This window comes from Ambystoma mexicanum, chromosome 3p, assembly GCF_040938575.1.
Source record: "Ambystoma mexicanum isolate Mex_15411 chromosome 3p, UKY_AmexF1_1, whole genome shotgun sequence".
Taxonomy (NCBI): Eukaryota; Metazoa; Chordata; class Amphibia; order Caudata; family Ambystomatidae; genus Ambystoma; species Ambystoma mexicanum.
In genome coordinates, this window is record NC_090925.1 from 647,553,880 (window position 1) to 647,566,412 (window position 12,533).

General features: G+C 44.8%; 1 protein-coding gene across 5 annotated transcripts in view; it reads left to right on the plus strand.

The window, feature by feature from the left end:
- HTR4 (5-hydroxytryptamine receptor 4) overlaps nt 1-12,533 on the plus strand; it is a 1,746,991-nt gene that overhangs the window by 1,053,377 nt on the left and 681,081 nt on the right. For all 5 annotated transcript variants that reach the window (XM_069651422.1, XM_069651420.1, XM_069651421.1 and 2 more), the window contains 2 exons: nt 2,640-2,793; nt 9,008-9,576. In XM_069651422.1, the coding sequence (XP_069507523.1) occupies nt 2,640-2,793; nt 9,008-9,576 (723 nt within the window). The remainder of the gene's footprint in view (nt 1-2,639; nt 2,794-9,007; nt 9,577-12,533) is intronic.

Genomic DNA, 12,533 nt, shown 5'->3' on the forward strand with positions numbered 1-12,533 from the left:
AACCAAGCACAAGCCAGGTGCCTAACCCGCATCGAAGATACGAGAGACGTAATGCACTTAGACAACCATATCAAATGTACCCACACACTGACGTGGTGGAAGTGTGTCTGCATACACAATTGGACATAGAAGAGCTATAAGAGAAATCTGACTAGAGCAAAGTGTTGTCATGAACAGAAGGCACGAGGATGCACTGATCCTATTTGCAAATACTTGACAAATAAATATGTAATTGAAGTAATAAGAGAAACATGTATGAATAGACGAAGAAATCATATTCATTGAGAAGATAAGTGAGAAGAGGATCAATAAATGTACATTTGCATAAACGCAAGGTAGATAAGACATATAGATGCTTGCTGCAGACGAAAATATTATGCAATTTGGGTGGCCATGAAGAAACAGATGGAAGTTGGACTCGAGTTAAGAATGACAAACTACCTCAGATCCAAACAAAGGCTGCAGAGCTAAAAGGTGCTGGAAAACAGCTTTGTGCAAAGAACAAAGAATATCCTTTGGCCTGGGATCAAGGATGCCACATCAAGAAATAATTGCAAGGCAGAAGGGGAGTCAAAGAGGATAATCTATGTATGCATGACATATTTATCTTAGATTAAGTAAAGAATAAAACATTTGCAATGCCAATTATTAAACAATTAAAGATGCAGAAAGGGTATGAGAGATGGAACAATCAAGTCTCCAGAGGACAAGAGGAGTAAAAGCACCCAATATAATTGAATTAAATAGCATCAAATAAAAGGTCGAAATTGAGAAAATCGTGGTCTACTCACACGTGATTCAAGACTCGAAAATAAGGCCTATTCATTAAGCTCTAACTGAAGATTGTGATGTACCTACACTCCCTTAAAATTCCTAGAGAAGAGAACAATCATTAAGGTCAATTACAGGAGCGCCTGGAGACTGCCTTGCGTGGTAGCTTTTCGCTGTATAAATCAACATAACGTAACATAACAAAGAAGAATCCTTGGCTCGGGCTTAATTTATGAGAGATGATATGCTAATTGACCCAGTGGGTAGTAGTCTGACGTTGTTCCCCACACCTGGGTTTTGTTTTACTCTCGTGCCGCTAACTTGCCGAAAGTCCAAGTTTGGGTGTGAGTGCCAACCAAACACAAGGGCCTATGTAGCAGTGTACTATACAATGTTGCAGAAACCAATCTGCCGTTGTTATTCTGCTAGTAATCTCAATCATACATATTTAGATGTAGTGCAAGGTGTGCCTACCAGATGAGGGGCAGCCAATTATGTTAATAACGCCTAAACAATATATACATATGTGTTCTCTTAACCAGTCCCTCTACCCAATTGGTTTTTACTATTTGCCACATAGGATGACGTCCTAGCTGACGTACATCGAAGTATAAAGCTTTTGTATATTCGAAATATCACAGAGAGTGTGTGAGCTGCCATTTGTTTGTTCACCAGGTTTCCCTACTTTATTTGAGCTGATAATATAGTAATATTTTGCCATATTCCTTGAGTCTGTCTGGTTATTTGGGTATGCGATTGTTTATTGGTAATCCCATCTGGCATTTGGAAAGCTCCAGGTGCTACTGCACAGGGTAATTATTGTATTTTAACTGTCTTGCAAATAACCAATGAAGCCTGTTGTTCCATCCACGTTACCAAAATTGGACAAGGAGTTTTATCATTTTAAATGTATGCTTGTTTAATACAATCTGTTCAGATCCATTCTTGTGTATTAGAGTTGTGGGGTGGATTGATGCTTTAGAAACCAATATTCACCCCCTGGACCACTTGTACCCCGGAATTTGATTAATCACACAATAGCTGTACAGAGCCTATTTAAATGTTGGAACTCCGTCTATGAGTTACACTTTAGTCTAAGCCCAGTCATACAACGTGTGTGGTGTACACCCAGAGTGTTCAGCCTCATAACAAAAAGGTGAATCAGGTTTTCTTGCAAACCCCCTTTTTTTACATTAGGCGAAGGCTTGTTTATGTTGCAGGAACAGGAGGCTTACGGGTCTCATTACAAGTTGGCCGTTGCTGCAAAAATCACCAGTAATGTGGCGGTAATTCAATTGCTGCTGAATTACTGCTGCAATACTGCACCGCCCAACTACAAGTTTGGAAGTAAGGTTGAGGCAAAACCTCTAGCAAGAGGCTGGAGGTAGATTCTCCACCATACTGTCAAATCTCGGCAAAATCAATGGAATTACCACCAACAGTAATTCCACAAGCGATAATTCTGCCCAAATGCCCCATGGAGTCCTATCGACTCCAATTAATGGGAACTAACTCGCCTACCACCACTTATAATCCTGCAGTAAATCCGCCAGACCAATTGGTGGTAACAGTAATTCTGTTTGGTGGTATGCCGGCAGATTTGCTGCCAGAATATCACCAAACTTGTAATAAGGTCCAATGTGCAAACACTCACACATATCTCTAAGCTCTGTCACATCTTATAAAATAAAGCAAAATCCCAGCACATTTTATTACAGAAATGTACACATGATTTATTAAAGCAATACATATAATAGACACACTGTTTAATGACTCAACATTGAATCCTACATTTTGAGATGCTACCATGCCCTGTACTGGATGTCCTGGCTTCTCTGAATCCATCACCTTTTCCTTCCCTACTCCAGGTATTATGCCATCTGCTGCCAGCCCCTGGTCTACAGGAACAAGATGACGCCGCTGCGTATCACCCTGATGCTGGGGGGCTGCTGGGTCATCCCGACTTTCATCTCCTTCCTACCCATCATGCAAGGCTGGAACAGCATCGGCATCGTGGACTTGGTGAGTGCGGTGGCCCACGAGGAGGGCACTCGTGAATGTATGGGGGAAGGGGGAGTGAGAGGCCTCCCCCAATATGTGCACAGCCTTTGAGTTTTTCTCCCAATGTTGCCCTGTGACTCTATTCACCTTTGAAGCATATTGGCACCAGAGATAGCCTCATACCTGCATGCCCAAGTGTTTCGTCCGCACAATGTCTACATCGCACACATCTATCCACATACTTCTCCAATCCCTCTATAGCAGGGCTTTGCAACCAGTGGCTTTCCAAATTCTTTTGACTATGACTCCCATGATCCCCCATCATTGACTATGCAAGCTAGGGCTGATGGGATTTGTAGTCCAAAACAACTGGCGAGCCAAAGGTTGCAGACCTCTGCTCTACAGTCCATCTGCCCCGCAGACATGGGTAAATTTGAAGAGTAAGGGGCACAGTCATGTTTTAAAATTAACTCTATTTTCTTTACAGTATAAAGTTTAAAGAGTTTCTTTTAAGTATAGGGTGGCACCTCTGAACTCCTCAGAAGGGGATCCTTTGCCCAGTCCCCTTTCTCAGCCCTGCCTGCGGCATCCCTGAGCACATCCTTTCCCCTTCCCTTTTGACCCGGGGATTTCAAGTGACTGTTGAAAGCATTTTAGTTCTCCACCCCTGCCCCCCCATCCAATGTACACACACCTTCTGCTTCCCCTATGCCACCTTCCTGGAATATTACTACCCCCAAACCGCCCACATGCTTAATGTCTTGATCCTCACCAAAGTACATTAATGTACTAAAAGCCTGAATGCTCAACATCTCTTGCCGAAGCAAAGTCCGCGCATCCAGTGTGTGATGTCCAATGTCTACTGTAGCAAAGTCCATGATCTGCCTCTTAGACTGTTTGACAATTTATGTTTCATATGTATATTTAACATGATATATCATGGGTTGTTCCGTACTGCTCATGCCACGATGGAGTCAATTCACAGCGCAGAGGTGCAACTGTGAGGAATTATACCATCCGCACGGTGGGTGTGCACTCAACTGGGCTTTTTTGAAATTTTAAATGAAATTGAATGATGGTAGATCAATTTATGGAAAATGTGTGGGGTTAATCCACACACATTTTCCTATGTTCACTGCACGACCTACACATAGACCTGTGTAATCTGGGTGGACACTGCCTACGTGCACCGTCCTCCCTGCCCTGTCATATTTACTTGGGTAATGACAGCCAAGAGTACATCAAGGCATCTCAGAAGGGGGAGGGCCTCATCCTGCCAATTCCAGCCAAATTAACTAACAAAGGCTCCATGGATGCACCCTTTCCCTTTGTCTAGGTTCTGCTGCTGGTGGCAGCTTTGCATACTAATCAAAGTTGAATTCAAACAGGCCCACATGGTGCATGACTACAAAGGCTAAACAACGGAGAATGGAAACCCCAACATCCCTGTCATATCCAATATGTCAACCTGAAGCCACCTCCCGGCCTAAAGTATCAATGAAAGTGAGTTGTCATGTCTGGGCCTAGGTGTTCACAGTAGTCATCCTGCAGCAGGACCCCATTCAGAAGGTACGAGTATGTGGTTTGGTGGAGAGCAAAACTCTGGTCCTGCGGCAGCTTCAAGGGAGACCTGCTGCTTTAATCAGGAAGCACAGAGAGCTCAATTAACTAGAGAGATCCTTTGATCCACAACAGACAGTAAGATTGGTGGGACTTAGTATCACAGGTGTTCACCCATTTACCTTTTCTATTGCAAAGCACTCTAGTTATGACCGCATGCATACAGGAGATTGTTAGTGGGGACATTTGGCTTGAAAAGAGGGGCATGCCCCTCTTTTCAACAGATCATTTGAAGACTTTGCAAGGAGTAACAAGGAGAACTCAGCATTGGACCCTGGCAGAAGTTACAGTCTGCCTTACATCTTCTGTCAGTGCAGGAAGTCCAGGACTTCCAAGAGGGAAGCAAGATCCCTCCCCTAAACATCTCCAATGAAGCAGAGGGTGATACTGAATCCAGAGGACCTTCAGTAGCTCCAGAACCAGTACCCAGCCAGCACAACATGTGCCCTGCTAGGATCTGCAGCAAGCTTCCTAGGTTGGAAGTGCCAGAGAGTCTCTGAAAAAAACCAAGGAAAAGGCCGTTGCCTGCAACACTCTCCTCATCTTTGGGGCATCCGCCTTAAAGGATGACATGAGCCCAGTGAATAACATAGGAGGAGTGCATCGACAAACATCAGTGTCTGCCTTAAAAGCTATTTTCGAGCCAGTAAATCCACTGCAACCAATTGCACCGCTGACTGTTGTTACGCCGCAGTCGCTTGCGCAATGTGAGATGCCTCGACCAGTGCTGCAGAACCGCCAACCGACACTGAGACAATGATTCCTGACCCCGAGCTGACATGTAGGCCAGCCTGCCACCATCATTCCAGCCTTGCTCGCAGACCTGCCTGCCGCCTGATACCCGCAGCTGTCTCCTGTCTTGAACTCTCTTGCAGAAGCTGCAAAGCACCCTGAAACCGACTCGACCCTGTCAAGCACCAACAACTTCTACAAACAAAAGGTACATTGTGGTTCTGTGCCCCTGGTTCTTCTCAGAAGGTGCCTAGTGACATTTTCCATAGCAACAGCTGTCCAGAAGCATTGGAAGTGGCTGCAGTGCAGCAAGGCTTGAAGCTGTAGAGTGCTTTCCTCTGTACTTTCAAGTCCAGCCCTGACGCTTCCCAAGGTATGCAGAAATGAGAGAAGGATGGTGTCTTGTTGTTCCTTGTGGCGTCTTGTGATTTCCTTCTTACTTCCTCTTGAAGTCTGTGGAAACAGAAAGGCAGAGGGTTTCCCGTTCCCCGTTCTGTGAGGCACACCGATACCAGGAGGTGGACGGCCTTTATGGGCAGGTATACACTCGATGCATGCTGAGAGTAAGAGGCAGGGGGTGCTCTGTGGTTTAAGGGTTGTAATACCTCCATGCCTTCTAAGCCTGGTTTAGGATCTAGATCCAGATGTGACAGAAGAGCTGGGGGGGCTGTTATATAAGTGCTTACCTAGGAAATTATTTTCTTTTTTGTAATGGGGAAATACTAGGTACACAGATTAGTCGGCTTGCTGACCTTGGCTGATTACTGTTCTCATTTTTGTTTTATGATGCCCACTAAGAGAGCTAAAGCCAGTAAAATGTCAATGCTGCCAGCGACCATTTGTATGACCCCTTACTCCAAAAATGGTCGTCTTGTTGAATTATTGGCACTGAGTGCCCGAAGGAAGCAGCGATTGCATGACATGAAAACATGCTCTCTTGCTGAGGAAGATGATCTTAGCCATCTCCAGGTCACCTCCTCAACCTCTGGGGAACTACCAATGGAAGTGATTAATACATCTGAAGAGACAGGGTGCTCCCCAAAGAACAAGCTAATGGAAATGTCCAAGGTTTTGATAACTCACTGCCATCTCTCATTGCCTGTTATTCACCCACAGCTGAGAGTGTTGAAATGACTTTTGCTCAGTCAAGAATAGACAGTGCAGAGATTGTCAATGTGGGCCCATCCCTCCAGTCGTCATTAGGAATGACGGAGGGAAGAAGCTAACAAACTCACTCACAAGATCAGATTAGCTCCACGCACTGGCTGCAAATAAGGGAAAGAATTATTGGTGAACTCAATCAATGTAAACATTTCTCAGACGTTGGTGATTGGCTAGATATCAAATACATCCTACCAATCGGATTACTCCTTGGACAGGAGAACTCAGTGGCTCCAAAATGTAATAAACCAGAGTTCTCAAACGACCCAAAGTAAATTGAATCATCTGGCCCTCACAGGCACCAACCAACCCTTAGTGAACGGGAACGGCAGAAATATCAAGAATACCAGAGACAACTCTAGTCAGACGATTCTTGAATCAAGGACTATGACACAACTCCCGGATGATAATCTCGTGAAACAGCCAAAAACGCAACCCAACCCGCAAGCCCTGTCATTAAACACTTCCAGCACAACTGGACAGCAATTACAAGTACCCACATTGCCTTTGCGGGATGGAACAGCAGATTTGGCTCAAGTCTCTGTACGCCATGTCCAGCAAAATATTACTGACCCTTAATATGGCCTCCCTAAGAGTCTGTGCATTGGTAAAACCTTCATGCCCCTAATTAGGGCATGGGTAGTATAGCCCAGAGGCAACCCTCTTGTCTTGGAAGCAAGACGACACAGAGCAACACAGGTTCGAATCCCGGGTCAATGCTTAGAAACCTCTTCGGTATTAAGCGTGTTATAAAAAACCAATTATAATTGCTGATGATTCCATGAGGAAGATTGTGATGGATCCCAGAAATGTAGTTATCACATATGTAGAGATACAGGCAGGACATGAATCTAGGGATGCCTTGAGGAATAATGTGTTGCCGTGGTTACGCCAGAAAACTGGACTAGGAGCTGTAAGAGTATCAGACCTCGGAATCTGTTGAAGGATTAAGATTGATCAATGGTGTACCCAGATTAACAGGGACTGCATACTGGTGGGGTGTGTCGAAAGTAATCTGCTGTCCTTTTTTTCCATATATAATGACCTATCAACAGTTTGCCCTAATCTGAAGTCAGATGTTGACTTTGCTGCTCCACAGTATTGCTGACTTTGCTGATTATGGACGTTGCTTTGTTCCTTTCCCCTTCGTTTGTGTTGTAAGTTTGTTTTGTTTTATGCGGGCGTGTAGCGCAATATAACAAATTAAATAAAAAATAAAAAATATCTACAAACAACTTTACGACCCATTACTCTCTTTTTGCTGAAACAAAGTATCCTTGAACTATTGTGATTAATTACTTTACTGACTACCCTCCTCTTAGTACTCAGAGTGCATCCCTTTCCCTTCTTGAAACTGTCTGTCCTCCGCATTCTATTACAGGGTGGGTCATATTTGTAGTGTGCTAGAACTGTCTGTTTTAGGAATAATAAAGTAGATATTTGCATACAACCTTGACTGGACAGTGACTTTTATCATTGAGTAATAATTGTATTTTCGCTGTGTTTCAACTACCCAATGATTCACAACCTTGCAGAGATAAGCCTGCCGTTCCGTCCATGTTAGCACAATTGGACAGGGAGGTTTATAATTTGCTTGTGTTTCTGATCTGTTTGAATACTTTCTGGTGTACTAGAGGTGTACTTGAGGTGTGGGGCTGATTGATGGTTTAGAAACCGATGTTCATCCCTGCACCACTGGTGCCTCGGAAAGTTGATCCTTCACAGCAACACAAGAGCGGGCATGAGGCAACAGGGCAAGGAAGGAGGGAACAGCATGGAATAATGTTATGTTATGTTATGTTATGTTATGTTATGTTGGTTACTTAGGGCTCAGTCTGCCCTATGACCATTCCAAAGCACTGCAGAGGGGGTGGGAGAAGTGTGATGGGGAAGGAGAGAAGAGGGGAGAAGGAAGGACAAGGTGGAACAGCGAAGGGTACAGAAGAGTGATGGAACGGCCAAGAGCAGACAGGAAAGGGAAGGAGGCACAATGATGTTACATTATGCTATTTGCTTCTTACCGACACATCAGAACCCAGATTCACTGGGGCTTTGGCCCAAACGATAGAAACATGAGGGCAGAGGGTGAAGATGGAAGTGAAAGGGGATTAAAAGGAGCAGAACAGTGGCAGTCAAAGATCTATGTCAGAGAGTACAGACGTAACCATGACATATTGCTCTGGTGTTTATTTATTTGGGGTTGTATACTGCATGTAACCAATGGATGGTTCAATGCACCAAGGGCATGTTCCTTTGGCATTTCCATGCATTAAGGGGAATAATTACTTTAAAATCATATGAATCCCTAAATAGCATTGGCAGATTGCTGATTGCTCACAAGCACAGAGGTGGAGGGCATGCCTCATGTGAACATATCTGTGCCACATATAGCTCAGAAATAATGCTCACTGATGCAAGAAATTCTACAGAAGAGCACCTGTCAATTGATTATTGATTGTAAGATCAGTGGGTATTTTTTAGTTGTATGACATGCTTCATAAATGCTGCTCTCTAATCTGCAGCGTACATCTGGAGAGGGCACATTTCCTAGGATAGTATCCGATGCAAAGCTTAAGGTTGACTGGAGTAAGATCTTAAAAATGCAAACTGTTCCTGTTCAGCACTCCAACTCCTAAACTAGACTTTACTTAAGAAAAAGGATTGATAAATTAATGAGAAAATAAGGCACATACCAAGCCTTGTTGTCTTGTCTCCTTTTCAGATAGACGAGAGGAAGCACAGCAAAGAGTCCAACTCAACAAGCTGCATCTTCATGGTCAATAAGCCCTACGCCATCACATGTTCGGTTGTGGCCTTCTACATCCCCTTCTTCCTCATGGTTCTGGCCTACTACCGCATCTATATCACAGCCCGGGAGCATGCTCGGCAGATTGGCATGCTCCAACGGGCCGGTGCACCCGCCGATCACCGGCACCACCATCCAGACCAGCACAACAGCCATCGCATGAAGACCGAGACCAAAGCCGCCAAGACCCTGTGCATTATCATGGGCTGCTTCTGCCTATGCTGGGCCCCGTTCTTCGTCACCAATGTGGTGGACCCTTTCGTAAACTACAGCGTACCAGAGCAGCTCTGGACAGCCTTCTTGTGGCTGGGCTACATCAACTCGGGCCTGAACCCTTTTCTCTATGCCTTCTTGAACAAATCCTTCAGACGTGCCTTTCTGATCATCTTGTGCTGCGGGGACGAGCGGTACCGAAGGCCCTCCATCCTGGGCCAGACCGTGCCCTGCTCTACCACCACCATCAACGGGTCCACGCACGTGCTCAGGTGAGTCACAATGTCGAGGCATTCAGTGCGCTTTGTTATAGTGGCCTGAAGTGTTTCTCAGTGGGATACCGCACATGAACGATTTTTGGAGTCTAGAGAAATGAGGTGAGCTGCTGATATTTTCCATGTATTTTTGCTGTTTTCTTCTACTTTATTGTGAAGATCTCTAAATCAGAGTAAGACTGTACCAATGACAAATTCATCCCAGGGATTTGTTTATCCATTATTTGCCATTTGGATATATGCAGAATTTGGGAGGATTAGACATATGTTCCAGAAGGGCAGCACCCCTGAAGAGCTGCAACAGAGGCATGGCCATGACCCCCCATTTCCGACGCCTTAGCCAACCACTGAACCTGGAGATGTGTCTTCTGAACTGTCCATGCCTACAGATGTGTCTCCTTTACTCAGCAGGTGGATTTTCCTCAGGTCAGTTTTGTCGAAGCCCTCTTTACCGGGTCCAGCCGTGGTGTTGCAGGGAATGACGTTTCATGCACCGGCTCCCCTGTGGCCCTCATCTTGTGTCTGGGACACCCTCTCAGACCCTTTCCATCAGCCTCTCACTTCCCCCAACCCACACCTTTCTCTTGTTCTGGGGTCACCCACGCAATCCCCGATCTCCCACTAAACCCCTTTCCTTCCCGTCCCACTACTGCAACCTTCCTCCCTCACCTCATGACCCTCCAGCAAAACTCTGCCTTCTGCCACCCACGTCTCCCTCCTTACTATTTGCGGGTCAGGCGCCACCTCCACCTGCCTCTCCCTATGCATGCACGATAAGCAAATGCTGCATTTCCATGCAGGCCGCGGTTCGTGCAAAGCAGCCTATCTGGAAATAGCCAGCAGTAGGAGTCGGCATTACCATAATTCCTATCATTTCTGGTCTTTTTAACCCGGTGATCCAGAACGGGTCTCCAAATCCCTGGAAAAGATCACTCTCTCCTGTTCAGCATAAAGGGTAAGTACAGATGTTTAACTGGACTGTGCAAGACTGGAGATAGTAACTAAGTAAGTTTCCAAGCAACAGAGTGGTCTTCCACCTCCGCCCGTGTATCTGTGCTCTGTCTCAGCCTTTGACACACTTTTGCGGCCTATCTCTTCCTTTAAGTATGTACCATGTCAGGAAGGGGGGCAGAAATTCACTACATTGCTTGGGCTCCAGTCTGATTAATAAGGTTCATGTGTAGATATAATTCCTACGTCGAATCTCAACAGGCGCTCTGCAGTCGGATGCCAAAACCTTGACAAGTACTGAAGTGGGGTTTTGCTGAGTGGATGCACTTGGTAATGTACTTTGGGGACAATGGGTATTCCGGTGGAAGCAATTGATTGAAACATGGGCTATGGCAATGTGCCCACACTCATCTGGGGTCTTCTGTCCATCAGCTATGTTAGTCTACTTGAGTGGGATACACCCCTTTGCTCAGGAAATGACAATCATTTGGTGATAGCCTGGAGTGTTGAGGAAACACCATTTTGAAGTTCTGTGACCCTCCATCCTTAGACAGTGCTCTATTATTTATGCATACACCATGACCCACTCAATCACCCTCACACCTAGACACTCCCACTTTTTCATTCTCACTCATACAGTCCCACTTATTAACTATTGTCAACTTTCAACATGGATGACCTGATGGGCACAGAGTTCTTCTCAGATGATGTGTGCCAGCCGTCGTAGCCATCATCAGGATACAACGTTGAGGTCTGAGCGACGGGCATGGAGGTCAGTGGATTATGAGCTCTCTTGTGAGCAGCAACAAAACAATTCACTAAAAATACACAGGTGGTTATAAACCATCCATCACATTTTGCTCTGTCAGTATTTTAGAGACGCGGCCTTAGCTTCTGAGAATTCTTTGAAATGGTTATCGTCTTTCCTGAGCAATCGAACACTGTAGCGAATTAATTTGTGTTCACCCCGAACTTGCCAAATATGGAGTCAGGCAAGTTTCTTATGCCTCTCCTATTCCGTGACCTTTTAAAGAACCTACACACTATTTTCCAAAATTATGAGAATAACACACAGATTATTTTTCACCTTTTTGGACACTTGCGTTCCAATGTCAATGTGATCCAATCGATTTCTAGCTCTGTAGAGCGATAGATGGCCCAGAATTAGTGGGTCTGAATCAAAGCAAAGCAGACATTCTCCTCTTAGCCTCCCCATTTTCTCTTTCCAAATCCTTGAATACATGCCCAGACATTACTCATGCAGGACTCCTTATCAAAGTTAAAATGCTAGCCATGACTTACGCCTCTTCACTTTCTGAGCTCCCTCAAATAAACCAAATATTAAAGAATACAAACTTTTTTATTTTATGATACTTAGATCATAACTCGTCTACCCACACAGCATTGTGCAATTATCGCATGAGCTGTTGGGGAATCTAGACTTGTTTATTGCGATTCTCTCCATGCTGGTCTGCTCGAACCTTCTATCCACCACTGCAAGTGCTTCAGAACATTCTAGCTAGAGTAGTTACCACCATCCCTAGTTTCATACATATTTTGAAGACCGCACTGGTTGCCTATAAAGAGCAGAATCTCTTTCAAGCTGCTTATCCTGGCTCACAAGGCCCTTTTGATTCCGCTCCATAGTACCGTAAACACTGATGTAAGAGACATTTGTTATCGAGTCCACGAAGAATGATTAAACACATGGTATAGGGCATTGAGAAGATCCAGGGTAGTCTTGGTGGCTAAACTTTGAAACTCTCTACTCAGTGGCATTCGCAAAATCAACAAGTTGCCTTCCTTCCACGAAAACTTGAAAACATGTCTATTCTGAATCGATTGCCTGCCCTTGTTAACTTTTCCACACTCTTGTGTACAGTTGTCAGGTCACAAACTTCAAAATCTCTGTGCAGAAGCGCCTTTTGCCGTTCAAATACAAAAATACAAACAAATCTATTTAAATAGCATGTGTATGTACTGATCTTCATGTACATTACAAG